This window comes from Podarcis filfolensis (assembly GCF_964270895.1).
Source record: "Podarcis filfolensis genome assembly, chromosome: 10".
Lineage (NCBI taxonomy): Eukaryota > Metazoa > Chordata > Lepidosauria > Squamata > Lacertidae > Podarcis > Podarcis filfolensis.
In genome coordinates, this window is record NC_139612.1 from 20,309,529 (window position 1) to 20,327,035 (window position 17,507).

Sequence of the window (17,507 nt, forward strand, 5' to 3'; positions counted from 1 at the left end):
TCAGTGAGAACACTTTGAATTGATTTAACTAACATAGCATTTTGTCTTTTGTTTTTCTGTGTCCTCTAATCTCTAGCATTCATACAAGAACTGCATTATTATTTGACTGAGTCTGCACTTTCCCCTTGTTCTACAAGTATCTCATGCTGCATTCTAATCTGCCTGATAGTTAAAGGGGTGGATGGAAAAACCTGTTTCCTGGTCAAAACCAGTGTTAGAAACTCAGATATAAAAGCTAGACTCCAAATGGCCGCCCAAACAAAACGTCTAGTTACCATTTTGGGGCAAGATGGCTCTATTTTTCAAATTATGGAGTGACTGTGATTGATTCTCAGATAAACATCTGGCTAGTTCAGATGACAACCTTGAGCCTAGGTTAAGAACTTTGAAAACATAAAGAAGAAAAATCACTTGATCCAGGGACAGTCCACATATGTATTGGCCTATTCCGACCTCTTTTTCTTATTGGTGACTGCTCCTGCTCAGGCTGCACAGAAAAGGCATTTTGTTGTCTGAAATTCATTCCGATTGTGAGGATTAAATATAACTGATAGAATTCTACAGGGCGGGGTATTTGTGTGTGAAAACAGACCAGATCCAAGGATCCCCAGATGGTAGAGATGTCAGGCCTCATCCTGGTACCGAGGCATCTTCAAGTGGTCAAAAGCCAGGTGCTAAATGCCCCTGGTGCCTGGCTAATTTTGAACACTGGATTCAGCTGAAAGCTGAGTAAGCTCTCCCTGGTAAGCTATCCCTGAATAAAGTGAATGTGAAGGCATCAGTGTTAGAAATTGAGATGAAAGCTAGGAGCGAAATGGCGCCTTAAACCGAGGTTATGGGCGCAACAACGGAACACTGGAAGGTGTGTAGAGATGCCTGTCAACCCCTGCCCTCAGGAAAAGTGTTGGCACCAGGATGTACTTAGAGAAAGTAGAGCACAACTTGTGTGCAACTTTCATAACTTGCCAGGCGCATTTTGCACCAGGCTATCAGCCACTTGTTTACCTTCCCACTGGAGCGGTACCTGTTTTTATCTACTTGCACTTTGACATGCTTTGGAACTGCTAGGTTGGCAGGAGCAGGGACCGAGCAACGGGCGCTCACCCCGTCACGGGGATTCAAACGTTTCCGTGCGCTGCTCTGGTTCGCCAGAAGCAGCTTAGTCATGCTGGCCACATGACCTGGAAGCTGTCTGCGGACAAACACCGGCTCCCTCGGCCAATAAAGCGAGATGAGCGCCGCAACCCCAGAGTCGGCCACGACTGGACCTAATGGTCAGGGTCCTTTTACTTTTATCAGCCACTTGTAACCAAGTGAAGATGTCCAAGTGCCAGGATGGCACCTGACATCTCCACCATCTGGAGGTGCCTGCCTGGGGATCCTGGGATCTCGACTGTTTTCACACACCAGCAAAACATCCTGTAGAATTTTCCATGCTATATTTTATCTGCACAATGAGAACGAATTTCAGGAACACAAAAGGTGTATTGAAAAATCCAACTTTTGAGCCTCCTGGCCCCCAAATGGCAACTAGACATTCCGTTTTGGCAACTGTAACCCTGGTTTAAGGAGCCTTTTGGTGCCTAGGTAATATATCTGAGTATCTAACACTGCTTGTGTGGAAGAAGTGAAACTTTTTCTAGGTGGTGGGGACTGCTTCAGAAGCAAAGGCGAACTTGTATTGTTGGCTGTTAATAGGAAGTGGAGGAGGTATTCGAGCAGGAAATGTCAGTGGGGGAAAAGGCACACAGGCAAAGAGGACTGAATATTCAGTGATCTGAGAAGCAAGGACATGAGGGAAGAATGAGGAAAACACTGCTGACTTTGCTGGTTCACGTGACTGATAGAATCGCCATGTATTTTCAGGGTGACTATGGTGAAAAAGAAATGAAAAATGTTTACATTTTCCGAGGGTACTATAGTACCCTACCAGAAGTTGCCATCGGGTCAGGTTTCTAGATAGCTTTAAAAAATAATAATGCAGAAGTCTTAGATCAGTCTCTCTCCAGGTCATGCAAATATGGATGTAAGACCTCTGGGATTTCCAAACTTCCTGCTATTATAACAGGCCCTTCAAGTGTCCCTGTTTTCCAGGGACGGTCCTGGTTTCTGAACTGATCCTGTTTTCCATTAGAATGTCCCTATTTTCATCAGAAAAATATTGGAGGGTATGGAGTTATGCGAGGAGGTAAGGAGGAGATAAGTATATATACAACCTTTAGAAGACATCTGAAGGTAGCCCTGTATAGGGAAGTTATTTTTTAATGTTTTATTATGTTTTTATCTATGTTGGAAGCTGCCCAGACTGGCTGGGGCAACTCAGTCAGATGACCGGGGTATGTATGTATAATGTATGTATGTATGAATGAACAGGATGTCCCTATTTTCATCAGAGAAATGTTGGAGAGTATGTTATAAAGCCTCTGCAGGCACATTTTAAAATTTTATATATTCATTTTGTAATGAAATCATAGTTTTACTTAATTGTTGCAAGCCACCCAAATAACTACTTTGGGCAGCATACAGACACATAGTTAAATAAGCAAACCACTCACTGGTTTAATCTGGATGAATTTCATAAAAATCAACTGAAGAGTAGCTGAGTTATAGCAATTTAAAATGTCCGAAGCGCTGAACTTGCAACTGGTTTGTTGTTTGTTTTTTTAATGCCAAGGGACAGGGTTGGGGCAGCAGACTCCGGAGAAGTATTAGTGCATAGAGATGTGAGTTCTAAGCGATCAGAGTAAGCAAGACCGTGGAATGTATATTCAACTGCTCACCTGGTCACCATAGGCAACCACAAATTCTGCCTAGGCGAGTATGCAGAATTTCCCCCAGGTGAGTGTTTGGGCTGGCAAGAGAGGCAAGGATGCTCTGCAAGCCAAGCCCAATTGGTTTCTGCAGTGGAAGTAAAACTGCTTTTCCTCCCTCATCCTGGAAGCTGATCAGGCTAGCATGGCTGAGGCGTTCAGCATATTCTATTGCCAACCCCAGCTCACCTGCGAGCTAGGGGAAAACGAAGATGGCCGGCATGGCTGGAACCAGCTCGGGGGTGGGGGGGCGCATTTTCCTGTAGGCAGTGTTAGAAAAGGCAAAAAGGTAAAGGACCCCTGGATGGTTAAGTCCAGTCAAAGGCGACTGGAGTTGCAGCACTCATCTCGCTTTCAGGCCGAGGGAGCCGGCATTTGTCCACAGACAGCTTTCTGGGTCATGTGGCCAGCATGACTAAACCACTTCTGGCTCAAAGGAACACCATGACGGAAACCAGAGCGCACAGAAACACGGTTTACCTTCCCGCCACAGTGGTACCTATTTACCTACTTGACTGGCGTGCTTTCAAACTGCTAGGTTGGCAGGAGCTGGGACAGAGCAATGGGAACTCACTCCGTCACGGGGATTCGAACCACCAACCTTCTGATCGGCAAACCCAAGAGGCTCAGTGGTTTAGACCACAGCGCCTTTTAGGCAGTGTTAGAAACTGAGATATGAAAGCTAGGAGCTAAATGGAACCTTAAACCTAGGTAATGGGCGCAACAATGGGATGTCTAGGCATGCTTTTTTTTACAAGACGCCTAATGAACTGCAGCTAAAATATTATGTTCATTTTTCACATGGTCTAGTCCTTCCCATGCCCACCCCCCTGATATTCTTCAGAGGGTCTCTTCGGAGAGTAGCTGGAAGTGGGGAGGCAGAAAAAGATCATCCTTTCCTTCCACTCTGCAGTTTTAATCTGAAATCTTGGGCGCAACACTGCACCCAGAGCTCACAAACTAAAGAAGTGCACCTAGAACAATGGGAATTTCAAAACTGCCTGCAGGAGGGGTGGGGGAAGAGGGAGAAAAAGTTCCCACTGTGCTATCTGCAATAGCTCTCTGTTTGTGGAAAGCTCTCCCTAAGGAAGAGTTGGCTGGCACCTTCATTATAAACCTTAACCAGGCCTTTGGCTGATTGACATCCAATGCCCTTCAAAAATGTAATGAGGAGGGGGGATTTGTTTTTATTGTGTTTTTGTGTTCTTATATTGTGATTTTTTTTGTGTGCACTGCCCAAAGACCTGGGTATAGGGCGGTATACAAAAGTAATAATAATAATAATAATAATAATTAGTGGAGGAACTGGAAGATTGGGGCGACAAGGGGAAAGTCCGAGGGGAAAGCATGGCAGGAGCTACAAAAAAAATAAAAAATGGCCTGCTTAAGAGGGATAAAATTTCCTGCATTTCAAGATGAGGTCTATTCACTTTCCATTTTGATGCTTTAGATGCTGAAATTTGTACAGTACCTCAACCTTGACTCTTCTCTTTTACATTGAACTCCCTTTTTCTTTTCTCTTCTCTTTTTTCTTCCTTCTTTCTTTCTTTTTCTTTTTTCTTTCTGTTCCCTGAATTGTTCAGAAAGAGTTCCCAACTCTGCTTGGTGATGTGGAACAATTAAAAGATAATGCAGGCTTTGGCCATAGGCTTAGCAGTGGAAAATATTGTGGCTTAATTCAGACAAATTATGGTTGCTGCTGCAGCTGAGCAGATGTGATGCTATAAAATGATCTGATTAACAGCACGTTTATGAGACTGCCCAAACTGAACTGCCTTGAAATTGGAGTTTTTAAATAAGTTAATTTTAGTGAAATGGAAACGTGGAATAAATTGGCTCTTACAGGCATATTTTAAATTACGTTTTATGTGCGGAAAGCCTCTTGAAAGCATTGCTTGGATTTTGAAATACCTGCTCAGGGAATTCTACAAGGGTGGGAGATGACCAATTTTCCAGAAATTGTCGCTGCATGTTAGAATTCAAGATGGTCAAGTCTTGGTGTAGAAATCTGTGCATCTGCAGTAAAACATTCAACTGAAGCTGGGTTGCAGTCAGCAGATCCTGTTGAACCAGATCTCTATCTTGGAAAAATATCAGTGTGCACCCAACCTGGTTTATGCTGTAAACATCAGAGAGAAGGAAGGTGCATGTGCCTTTTGAGATTAGCTCTGTTCCAGCCTGGAGAATATAGGAAGAGCTACAAACAATCTTCCTCCAAAACACATTTGAATTAATGCTAATCTAGCTATGCCAGAGTCCTGGCTTTTAGCCCAGTGCCCTACTTTCTTGAGCGGGAAAAAGATCCTTAGAATGGCCTCCCCCTCCCTATTTTTATGAAATTTTAATTTAGGAGCATTCAGTGAAAGAGAAAATTTGCGAGGAATATGTGGAACTGGTAAAGTCGTGATACTTTAGTTTATTGGTTTCGCCAGTGTTGTACAGGTGTACAGTACGTAGAATTGAGTTATTCAACAACAGCCTTTGAGCATGCAGGGGGGGGGGAAATCATTATGTTAATATTAAGACTGGAATCCTAGGAGCTATTTTAGGCACAATCAAAAGCTTGCAGGCACCCTCTGGGAAATTGACTCTTCCTTTTTGAGAACTGGGCCCCTGTGTCATATACAGTATTGCAAAGTGCTTTTCAAATCTCTGTGGGATTTCAAAACTGTTTTGCATGCAGCATGGGGGACTATTCAAAGCAGTTCAGCACACAGAACTAGGTTTCGTTTTTTGCACCTTCTTGGTTTTGATAGTAGTACAGTTAGTTGGCGTCATTCTTCCTGTGCAAACATTTTTCACTGAGTGAGTGTATGCCAAATGAGCGCAGATGGTTTATTCTGATTCCCCCCCTTCCCTCCCTAGCCTTTATTTTTAATCCATACAGCATATAATCTATTTGGAATTGGTAGGTGCAAATAAATACAGCTCATGGTGCATATTCACAATTCAATTGCAATAGGAATGAAAATAGATACATTTATTGATTTCCATAGGAGAGTTCGTAGAGCACTTTTAATCTCTAACAAATCCCATGGCTTCTCTTTTTAATGTTCTGTAATGTTGCCTCTTCTTACCTAATAAAAGTTGTGCAGTGTTCCAAGAAAAACAGAAGTATGGTACTTTGGGTTAAGTACTTAATTCGTTCCGGAGGTCCGTTCTTAACCTGAAACTGTTCTTAACCTGAAGCACCACTTTAGCTAATGGGGCCTCCTGCTGCTGCCGCGCTGCCAGAGCACAATTTCTGTTCTCATCCTGAAGCAAAGTTCTTAACCTGAAGTACTATTTCTGGGTTAGCAGAGTCTGTAACCTGAAGCGTATGTAACTAGAAGTGTATGTAACCTGAGGTACCACTGTATGGGGCTCAGAGTGCCCAACCTAAAATGAAATGTATACAGATAACCCTTGCAGCCTCTTCTTGTATCCTGTCTTAGTTGCTTACCAAAATAATTTCTAAAAGTCTCCAGATTTTATTGCATGGTGAAATTATACATTTTTTATTCGGGATCATGGTGTTGTTATCATCAGCCCATTATAATGTTTTAACGGCACTGATTAACAAAAAATGCTCTGTTTGATTGTTCTAGTACAGTATAACTGAACGCTGCTTTTATCCCTTCATTCTCCTAGGGAGCTGGTTAAATGCAATTGTGTCAATAACGAAAGAAGGGCAACCATGAGAATAGCAGGTAAGAAGAACGACCACCTCGTTTTTTGGCTGGTGAAACAAGATACGTTAGTCTGCACGGATATGAAGATCTGTCCTCACAACGTTTCACAGTTCAGTTAATCATGAGTGTTTAGTTTTGAAATGGTCAGCTGTCATTTAATTCATTGGGACTATATGGCCAGGCTGATTTAAATTATGTGTGGTTTGAGGTGTATCTGTTTTTTCCAGGCCTGCTTTTCGTAGCATATTAGTATATTACGAATAGGAGCAGTCAGGAATGGATTTTGGTATGTTTAAGGTCTGGGAAGTTTTTCTTTTGTTATATAAATGTTTTTATTTCAGTTTTATAATACAAATGAATAAAAAGAGGAGCAAAATGCAACAGCACTATTCAGTGCAGTCATACACGTTCATGCCAGAATTAATACATTTCACCAGTCCATTTCTATAATAAAGTGCCATGTGTAAGATACGTATTTTAGAGGTATGTTGCAATATATATATATATATGGGGGGAAACCATATTTGATAATAAGCTCTGTATTCTTTATATTCTAATAAAATTTATTCAAAAGAAAGAAACACACGCGCAGAGCAAGGCTTGTTTTTGTGGGCCAAAGGCTCTTGTTCCTTTCCCAGCAGCGTTTAGGGTGTTGCTCTTTTTGATCTAGAACTCTTAGTCAGATGGCTTAACAAATGTGTTGTTGCATCAAAATAATAGCAGTTAATGATAACACATCCTTTTTTCGGAGCAGGAGCTGCGAAATTGGCGGTAGCGGTAGCTGTATTTCTGCTGACATTTTACGTCATATCCCAAGTATTTGAAATAAAAATGGACGCCAGCCTAGGGAACCTGTTTGGTAAGTGATTTGCTTCTGTTGTTTTCCCTGCATATAATTTCAGCCAGAATTAAGCTGCTAAACAGTGTAATCTTACACACATCTATTCAGATTTAATTCCCAATGAGTTCAGTGGAGCTTACTTCCTAGTAAGTGGATAGAGTTGCAGGCTAGGTGATTTATGCATGTTATAATACTGCTTTGAAAGAATTATTTCTCTTCTGAGCCTTGTGTTCTCATATATGCTGTGATGTTAAACCGTGCTGGGTGATTTTGTTTTGTTTTTGTTTTTTGCAAATTGCTTATCAGCAGCTGCTTTTATTTATTCTATTCTATTTTGTTTCATTTGTTGCTAATTTGTTAGTGTTTTGCTTCCTGTTTTATATACAGAAAAAAGTTTTATTTTAAATCTTTACTTATAGCAAATAAAACTTTATAGAACCTAAAATGGCTTTCTTTAATGAGCCAATAACTCAATCACACAATTTAGAATGTAGAAATATTAATTTGTAGGCAGTTATCCCATCCAGTAAAAATACTGTTCCGTGACAGCACGTTCTGCACTCAAACTGGAATTGTACAGCTTCTGTAGGCCAGCATTGTCTAACCTTGGAGAAAAGCCATAACTTTAAAGCTCTCTCTTTTATTTGATAGACATTGACGTGTTTTTTGTTTGTTTGAACGTGATTAAGGAATAATGTAAAATGTTATCTCTTTCAGCAAGATCACCACTGGAGCTACCTGCACGGCGTAAGTATCATACAGCAGGGTTTTTACTTTTTCGTGTTCTATGTTCTTAGTTCTTCTATAAACCCAAAATAAGATGCCCATGAGCCACAGGCAACCTCCAGCCTACTCTCTTATTCCAACTTTCCTAAGAATGACTAGACCACATGTGAATTTACACACAGTGGCAGAGCAGGACCTTAGGGGCTGGGGCAGAAAGCCTTGGTGGAGTGGTCATGACCCCTGGGTTTGAGTTTTGCTGAAAACCCTTCCAGCTACTAATGAACTGAAGCGAACTTTACCACCTAGATGGGGCCCTAGAAGGTACCTATTCTGACTCCTCCCTTTTCTTATTCCTCCTGGATGGAGACATTCTCACTTCTGGACTCGGGCTTACAATAAGGCCATTAAAATTGCTCAGGGGCATTTAACATTTGCTTTGATCACTTTTTCAAAGAGGTGACTCATCTCAGACATGGTGGCTCATCCTCTTGGCACTGTACTCACAATAATAATAATAATAAATTATAGACACACACACACAAATACATACACATACCACACATACCCTGCCCATCTGGCTGGGTTTCCCTAGCCACTCTGGGAGGCTTCCAACAGAATATTAAAAACAGGATAAAGCATCAAACCTTAAAAACTTCCCTAAACAGGGCTGCCTTCAGATGTCTTCTAAAAGTCAGATAGTTGTCTATTTCCTTGACATCTGCTGGGAGGGCGTTCCACAGGGCGGGCGCCACTACCAAAAAGGCCCTCTGGTTGGCTCCCTGTAACTTCGCTTCTTGCAGGGAGGGAACCGCCAGAAGGCCCTTGGAGCTGGACCTCAGTGTCTGGGCTGAATGATGGGGGTGGAGATACTCTTTCAGGTATACTGGGCCAAGGCCATCACTGGGATGGGTCAGGGCCAAGGCAGCAACAGCAAGGTTGCGGGAGCATCTGTGTGGGGCTGCTGAACCTGGAGTTCCCCTGACATCGCCACCTTGCGTCATCCTGACCACTGCAGCGCCGCCACTGGGAAGATGCCACTGCCTCCACCCCACCCTATATGAACCGCCACTGGAATGTTCAGATTTACACATTCTTTATGTTCTGCCCAGTGAACATTACAGTGAGCTATATCTTGACCCGGGTCCCCATTTTTTGCTGGACCAGGACTCCATCAATCCTAACCAGGATGGGCAATGGAAGCTGTAGTCCCAACAACATTTGGAGACTCAAGCTTGGGCTAGCCATTGCATTTACCTCCGTCCTTCTGTGTAATTTGTGGAGCCTGAAAAAGAAAGAGCCGTTGGGCAGCTCAGTTGGTTAGAGCATGGTGCTGACAATGGCAAGGTTTCTGGTTTGATCCCAGCTGCATATTCCTGCATTGCAGGGGGTTGCTTCCAACTTTATGAAATATCTATATCTCAGAAAGAATTCACATTCTGGAACGCATGAATTTGCACATGTCTGCTCTAGTATAAGTTGGTGGGGTAAAGGATACTGCTTTTATTTCCCAATTCTTAACTGTTAACATATTATTCATCAAGACAAGTGTGTAATTTTTTTGGCTTCACAAAACACTTTTCCAGATGATTTTCTTAAAAAAACAAACCCCACACTGTGGACTATCCTGTTGAAATCAATGTGTTCATGCTGTATAGTCTTTAGAAAGAAAGAGAAGAGAGCATCTGATGTTACATTGTTTTTCTGCTAATGGAATTTATTTTTCCCTCCAAAGCTACAAAACCCCCGAGATATAAATGTGGAACGACTAAAATTTGTCCAGAGAACCATTTTGCATTCAAAATGGCAAGTGGAGCAGCCAACGTCGTTGGGCCTAAAATTTGCGTAGAAGATAATGTGTACGTATCACCTGATTTCTCTTCTGTTGGTTTTTGGAAGGTAGTTTTGGATAATTTTCACCCTGGTCTTGAATAGAAAATGTACATTGCCTTTAATTTAGTTTGGAAACAAAAGGCACATTCCCTGAGAGCTTGCAATTGTTCCTGTACCTACAGCAGGCTTTAACTATATATAGTGTATTACCAAACACTATTGCCCATAGGAGGCATTCACGATTCCATTTCTGCTACCCAGTCAAGTTGATTTTGCTTAGGCAGACTTTCTTTTCTGATAGTTTAAATTACAAATGCAGGAGGAAGTGGGACATCTTTCATTAGTTCAATTTTTAATGCTGGCTGCTTTTTTCTTTTATACTTTCGGCGGTGCAAAATTTGTTTCAATGCTGGATTTTTTAATGTAATTAAGTGCCTTGGCTGCTGTTTTACATTGGATTGGCAGGATATAAGATTTCTTAATAAACAATATCTGATCCAGTCCAGGGAAAATGGGAAGAGCTGGTGTTTCTGGCACCAAAACGCATGGTGCGAGAGAAGGGTGGATGAAGCCTGTCTCTCTTTGTTTTTAAGCAGCCACATCCATTCTTCCAGTTTTGTGTTGACGTGCCAAACCGGCAGCGCGGAAAGTGGGAACAATAAAATTTATGGGTATCTTGCGGTTATGAATGTTAATGCGTGTATGTTCCACATGCTTCACGTAACTGTACTCTGTTAAGATAGTCTGTTTCTTGGATAACGTCATAAGACGTCAAGCTGGAGGCTACTCTTTTAATTGCAAAGGGTTTTACCCAGACTTGGGAGTCAGCTCTTGGTTGGCAGAATGGAGAAATGTGCAGATTTGGGCATTTCTTCCTGCATCTCCTCTCAACATGCTTTAGTCCTTCCAGGGACGCGGGTGGCGTTGTGGTCTAAACCACAGAGCCTCTTGGATTTGCTGATCAGAAGGTCGGCGGTTCAAATCCCCATGATGAGATGAGCTCCCGTTGTTCTGTCCCAGCTCCTGCCAGCCTAGCAGTTCGAAAGCATGCAAGCGCAAGTAGATAAATAGGTACCGCTGTGGTGGGAAGGTAAATGGTGTTTCCATGTGCTCTGGCTTCCGTCACGGTGTCCCGTTGCACCAGAAGCAGTTTAGTCATGCTGGCCACATGACCCAGAAAGCTGTCTGCGGACAAATGCTGGCTCCCTCGGCCTGAAAGCGAGATGAGCACTGCACCCCATAGTCACCTTTGACTGGACTTAACTGTCCTGGGGTCCTTTTAGAGGGTCCCCCCACCCCTCTACAGGTTTAAGGGAGACCTGGGAGGACTTGGGGGAAGAAGGAATTGCCAGAAATGGCTTCCTGCCCCTTTCCACTGACAGAAGCCTTCCTTAACCATCAGCAGAGTGACACAGTTGGATACACTATTGTCACTTTTCACTGTGATTAAAATGGCATTGTAAGATTAGAAGCATTTGTGACCATGGGGCAGCCGCTTTCCTCCGTGTGGCTTCAACTCATCATCAGAGTCAGTAGCAGAACTTTCCCCACCCACCCCCACTTAAGTATACAAAACTTGAAGTCCATTTATGTAAGATTAGTATCCAGCACATTAACACACACACATATATATATATCTTTGCAGATTGTTTTGCTTGGCACAGACCATTTTCCCTAGTGTTGTTAGTCAGTCTCATACTCTGCTTTATAATGTACCAGGATGAAACCTAAGCTGTCCATACTCGCCTGTGTTTTTGTATCCTGGATGCAAATTTACTGTGGAATGCAGGAGATAATGTCAAGGTTTAAGGACGGATTTGTTCTAGTGATTAACAGCCATACCAAATATTTGCATGGTTTCCTTACTGTTCTGCTATATACACCACCATCCCAAAAGGGCTCAGCCCTGCCAGTCCAATGCTAGCCTTACTCGGAGTAGACTGATTGAAATTAATGAACATGACTAACTTAGGCCCATTGTTTTTAATGGATCTTAATTGGATTTATTTTTCGGGGGGGGGGGGCATTTCTGGCCCAGCTTCTCCGGAGTCCCTGGTCATCTGCTTTCCTCTTTCAACTTTGAGAGTTATTGGAAAGAACAAATTGGTCTTGCATTCTTGTGCATGTTCATATTAAGAGTTTTCTTCTTCTTTCAATCACTATTTCTCTCGAAACTTCTGGAGCCATTGTTTGGCCTCCTTGCTCCTTTGCCCTTTCACCCCAACCAGTCAGCTGGCTCCAAAGCTTCCAGATTGATTTATTTCACTGCAAGATTAGATTACTTATCCAAAGGCCTGAGTTGTGATCTGGAACCTCAGGTGACACCTGAGGGACTTACGAAGCAGGAGAGGAAGTGTTTATTGATGTATCTGATGAGGTTAATGTCCTCCTTTAAGTGCTTCCTCCATTGTTTCATAAGTTAAGATGGCATTCAGGCCGTGCTGAGCAGGGCTGCAGGGTCCCTTTTAAGGCTTGCAGCTTGGAGGCTGCTTTCAGATCTGGCTCTTTAACTGTGCATCCCCAAGTTCACCTGTGTCACACAGTGTCTTTCTAAAAGCTCAGTCGCAACACCTGGTGGCGTCCTTACCCAGGTCATCCTCTGTTGAAATGTTAAACCATTGTTTCTCAAACTTGGGTCCCCAGCTCTTGTTGGGACTACAACTCCCATCATCCATGACCGCTGGTCCTGCTAGCTATGGATGATGGGAGTTGTAGTCCAGCAACAGCTGGGGACCCACGTTTGACAAACGCAGTGTTAATCGTACACTCTGAATGGAATTTCAGACCTTGAAATACTGTCCAGCTTCCTTTCTACCAACACTTCGGCAAGAAACCTAAAGTGATGCATTGCTACCCCCTTGTGGTAAATCCTATGCATCACAGTAGCTAACTCACGACGGAATTGGTAAAAAAGCAAAACCCAACACCTGTATCTTAAAAATGAAATACAATACTTGGCTCACAAATGCTGTTCTGCTGTGACAATCTGATGGTCCATAAAGGACATCATGTGTGCTGAACCCAAACCATAACCCAGCAAAGGCCATATCAAGAGTATTTTCTCTTCCATAGCCCAGCTCTTGTTTCAGTTTCTATGCTCTGTAAGCTAGTGCCAGAAAAGCTGCTCTGTAGATGGACCTGTTGTTTAACAGGAAGTTGATTAAGATGGTGCATGTTCTTCTTCTTATAATAATAGGAGGTTCTCTTTTCCCAGAAATGGGACATGGGTTGGGTTAATTAGTCAGATTTGCTTAACTTGAAGAATGTGTGTTAGTTAAAGCTGTATATTTTGAGATTGGCTAGATGAGTCTCACTGCTGACAGTGGAATAACTGGTCTCCCTGAATTGTAGCTTTTCAAAGTAGACCCTGGCTAGACTCCTCTTGCATATTAGATCAGATGCACAGTCTAATTTGTTATGCTGTCTGCCATCTGTAATAATTTAAAGTGATGATGGAAAAAGAGCCAACATTTCCTGTAGCAGTAAGGTGTGCAAATTTCATTTAGCCCAGAGGGGAGAAGTTCACATTTCTTACAGGACGTCATTAGAAAGTATACTGTACTCTACACAACCTCCAATTGGCAGCAGGGAGTTGGAGAGGGGGAAAGCTTGTCATAATTCCCTTTCTCTGCGGTTTTTGTTTCAGGTTGATGAGTGGAGTTAAAAACAACGTTGGAAGAGGGATTAATATAGCTCTGGTCAATGGTAAGTGACTGGTTTGGGGTTTTTAAACTGTATCAGCGTTCTTATATTAATGTTACAACTATTTCCAGGCAAGTAGTAAGGAAGCCTGAATGTCAGCACAGAGAATTAATCATAGTAGAAGGCAAATTTCACATTTGGAATGACTGGATCTAGCTGCAAATGAACAATCAGTGGTAACTTTCAAAAGAGGCTAGCATGACCTGCAACTAAATGTTGCAGCATAGAGTGGTCCTGTTCAGGGTCCTTCCAGAATAATTCCATTCCACTCCCCCACCACCATTCCCTCCCCTGCTTTCCCCACAGAACATGCCCAGTCCTCATTGGGGGGGGGTCTTCATCTGGTCCGCCCCCTTGCAAACCTTGGGTTTCTACCAGCGCTACTGATAACCTCCCTTCTTTGTGTGTGAATGGCACCATTTTGCCAACATACAGATCTACACTTGGAAAAAGAGTGTATATGTATTGACTCTTTCCTTGAGAAGAAAAATACAAGGTCTGGCTGGCACTGGTTCTCGCTTTGTTAACTGAAAGGTTTTATTCGCTCCTTCCTTCATGGCAGCTGACAGCACCGAAACAAAATCACAGTAAAACTTATAAAAAATTGATTGGATCCTAGCATGCTCTTGCCTTTTTGTACTTGCTGAAGTCATTAGAAATAATTTCAGAAAGTGGTTGCTGCCATCACCCTTTGCAAAAACCGTAATAACTTGGGTGACTCTGAGCTGAACTGTTGCCCGTTGCTTCCTAGGATGTTGTCCTCTAGCAGTCCAGCCCCAAATGGGCAGAGTTTTGGGGGTATTCCTGCTAATTACCTACTTCTTAAAACCTTCATGAAACCCTAAAACAGTTCTGATTGTGGTTTTTTTGTAGTTTACACGGTGATTTTGGTTTGCTAATGAAACTGTTGGCCAATACAGTGGTGCCTCGCAAGACGAAATTAATTCGTTCCGCAAGTTTTTTCTTCTTGCGAGTTTTTCTTCTTGCGAAGCACGGTTTCCCATAGGAATGCATTGAAAATCAATTAATGCGTTCCTATGGAGACCGCTTGCCAGGCTGGCGGTGCGGAGAAGGGCTTTTCTCCCCACCGCAAGCCTTCAGGACAGGTACGGGAACAGAGGGGAAGGCGCGCAGCGCTTCTCCTCTGTTCCCGGGGCTTGCGGTGGGAGGAGGGTTTTTCCTCCCCACCGCCAACATTCAGAACAGCATTCTGAATGTTGGCGGTGGGAAGGAAAACCCTCCTCCCACCGCAAGTCTTCAGGACAGCCATCCGAAGGCTGCCGCGGGGAGAAGGTCTCTCCGCCCCACCGCCAGCCTTCGGAGGAGCCTTCCGAAGGCTGGCTGCGGGAGGAGGTCTCTCCGCCCCACCGCCAGCCTTCGGAGGAGGTCCGAGGACAGTGGGGAAGACGCGCTGCGCTTCCCCGCTGTCCTGGAGATTTCCCTATGGGCTTTCGTCTTGCAAAGGAAGCCCATAGGGAAATTCGTTTTGCGAAGCGCCTCCAAAACGGAAAACCCTTTCGTCTAGCGGGTTTTTCATCTTGCGAGGCGTTCGTCTTGCGGGGCACCACTGTAGTTCACTTTTCTGTCCCCAAACATAATCTAATCTTTGTGTGTATACTGTGATTAAATCCAGCACTGCATCCCTGTTGTAAGCAGCCTACTCCGATAACTTTGTTAAAAATCTTTACAAAATGACAACTTGCATCTGTCAGTGTTATATTTTTTTAAAGAAAAAACAACTAATTTGGAGGACAATTTCAGTGGAGGAGGACATTAGGCAAAAGCTTAGCCAAAGTTGTGTGTAATGGCTTTTAACATTCCAATAATCATTAGCTTTAAAAATGTGGAAATCACTCGTGGCCTCTGCTGGTGATGGCTAAAGTCAAGCAATGGCCAAAGATGGAGGCATCCTGTACACTTAGCCAGATCCTGTCGCTGGTTGGCAGCTGTGTTAGAAGCCCACTTTGCTTTGTTATAAGCACAACGGTGCAGTGCCTTTTGAAGGGGCTGTTTGCAGCTTCCATGTGAGCAAAATCTGTTCACTTTATCTGTAGTGGTTTTCGAACGTGCTATTACGTTTAACTTACTTATTAATCCTTTTCTAGGCAAAACAGGTAGCATGGTGGATACAAAATTCTTTGACATGTGGGGTGGAGGTAAGTGCTGGAATACTTGCTTCTTATATTAAAAAATCAGTATAAAATGAAAGTAGTTAAGCGAGTTTTCCTGCTCAGATGTTGAAAGAAGAACTTTGAATTGAAAATTGCATTTTGATTTAATAATAATAACAATCTCAGAATCTAGACATTTGAAACTTATTGGCATTGCTAGGTTGTTTGCAGACTTGAAATATAAAATCTCCCATCAGCTATCAAATATGTTATATGCTGGCAGGTGTGTGAGCGAAACTGAATGATCTCTGCATTTTTAGCTTGTGCAGATTGCTGAATAGGGAGCTGGGCATTTAATTGGATTGATTCATTTAATGGCATGATTGATTGATTGATTGATTGATTGATGTACGGTGGTGGGGAAGAATGAGTTGATTTTCTTTTGCTTCATTGCGTATCAGGTTTGTTTGTTAAAATGTGAAATTTATACTTTTTAGCTCATTTTCATTTTGAATTATTTTGCTTCCTGATCTTTAGAGGATGCTTGGATTTAGTCCTTTACAATGGATTTTCCTTGCATTTTTTTCGCAGCTGATTTTTATGTGGCAGTGTTGATTTTGATACTGACGAGGATGCTCTATTTAGTTAAGTTTTATAGAACGTAGAAATTGTCTCCTTTTTGTTTTGGTATCATTTGCTGTTTATTTGAGATGTCTTAACCTATGTTGTAAACCGCTTAAGAGTTTTGTTTAACTACGAGAGGTATATAAATGGTCCAAAAACAACAACAAAACAACAACGACAACCATGCTTCTGAAATCCACACAGCAAAAGGCTGGGTGTGTTACGGGTGTACTCTCAGCTCACAGCGGGAAATGGAAAGAACTAGAGCCATGCATGGAATGGAGTGTGTACCTAGAAAGTGCCCCCAGAAGATCACAGCTGGGGAACCTGTGTCCCTCCAGATGTTGTTGAACTACACCTCTCTACTTTTGGCTGGGGCCAATGGGGTTCCAGCAACATCTGGATGCTACATGTTCATCATCACTATGGTAGCTACAGTAGGATTTTTGTAATTGGTGTGCAGGAGTTCCATAGTAGACAAATAAATGTGGATAGCATTCCCCGGTTGCAGGAAGTTAAAAACATTAGCATATACCATTGCATATTGGCTGTCATTATCATCAAATGCTAAACACCATGGCATGTCACCTATCACTACTGTGAAACGCCAGAAATAGAAATTTTGAGCAGTCTGCAAATACATGGCATCGAAATTTCGCAAAGAACATTCAGAGGTAATTCTGAAACAAAAATTAGTTTGGGCTCTTAATCCCAGCAACATTGCTATTTTCCATCGCATAACTTCTTTGAAAGGAAGTCCAATGTAGAAATTTTAGCACTGCATGCGATTGTGACTGTGTTGTGCTAAACTTCTGTTTCGTTTAGATGTCGCCCCGCTTATTGACTTTCTGAAGACCATTAAAGATGGAACAATCGTATTAATGGCAACCTACGATGATGGCGCAACTAAGTAAGCAGTTGCTAAGACCACCCAAAAAAAGAGGGTTGTTTACACATAGGGAATCAGTCATATGGCTAAGGACTAAGGCAGCAATGTCTTGTCAGTTGCTGTAGTAGCAGTGGAGGACACCATTTCTCCAAATGTTTGACATTCCTAAGGCCATTTCCCCAATCTGTAGGAGGCGGCTGAGCCTAAGCATTTGTGGGGAGGAGAGGATACACTTTGCGAAAGCGTGGAGATCAAGGTAGTGGGGTAGGAGAGCAGGAAAAATAATAACCACATTTTGCAACC

At 42.7% G+C, this 17,507-nt stretch overlaps 1 protein-coding gene across 3 annotated transcripts in view; it reads left to right on the top strand.

Moving 5' to 3' along the window:
* The window catches only part of FAM3C (FAM3 metabolism regulating signaling molecule C), a 35,788-nt gene that overhangs the window by 13,683 nt on the left and 4,598 nt on the right, over positions 1 to 17,507 (top strand). The window contains exons 1-8 of one of the 3 annotated variants that reach the window (XM_083574726.1): positions 2,739 to 2,838; positions 6,441 to 6,499; positions 7,236 to 7,340; positions 8,040 to 8,069; positions 9,781 to 9,904; positions 13,525 to 13,583; positions 15,686 to 15,736; positions 17,141 to 17,225. In XM_083574726.1, coding sequence (XP_083430852.1) covers positions 6,487 to 6,499; positions 7,236 to 7,340; positions 8,040 to 8,069; positions 9,781 to 9,904; positions 13,525 to 13,583; positions 15,686 to 15,736; positions 17,141 to 17,225 — 467 coding nt within the window. In that variant the 5' untranslated portion in view covers positions 2,739 to 2,838; positions 6,441 to 6,486. Of the gene's footprint in view, positions 1 to 2,738; positions 2,839 to 6,440; positions 6,500 to 7,235; positions 7,341 to 8,039; positions 8,739 to 8,810; positions 9,905 to 13,524; positions 13,584 to 15,685; positions 15,737 to 17,140; positions 17,226 to 17,507 lie in introns of those variants that run through there. The other 2 variants (XM_083574724.1, XM_083574725.1) reach the window with 2 other exon arrangements.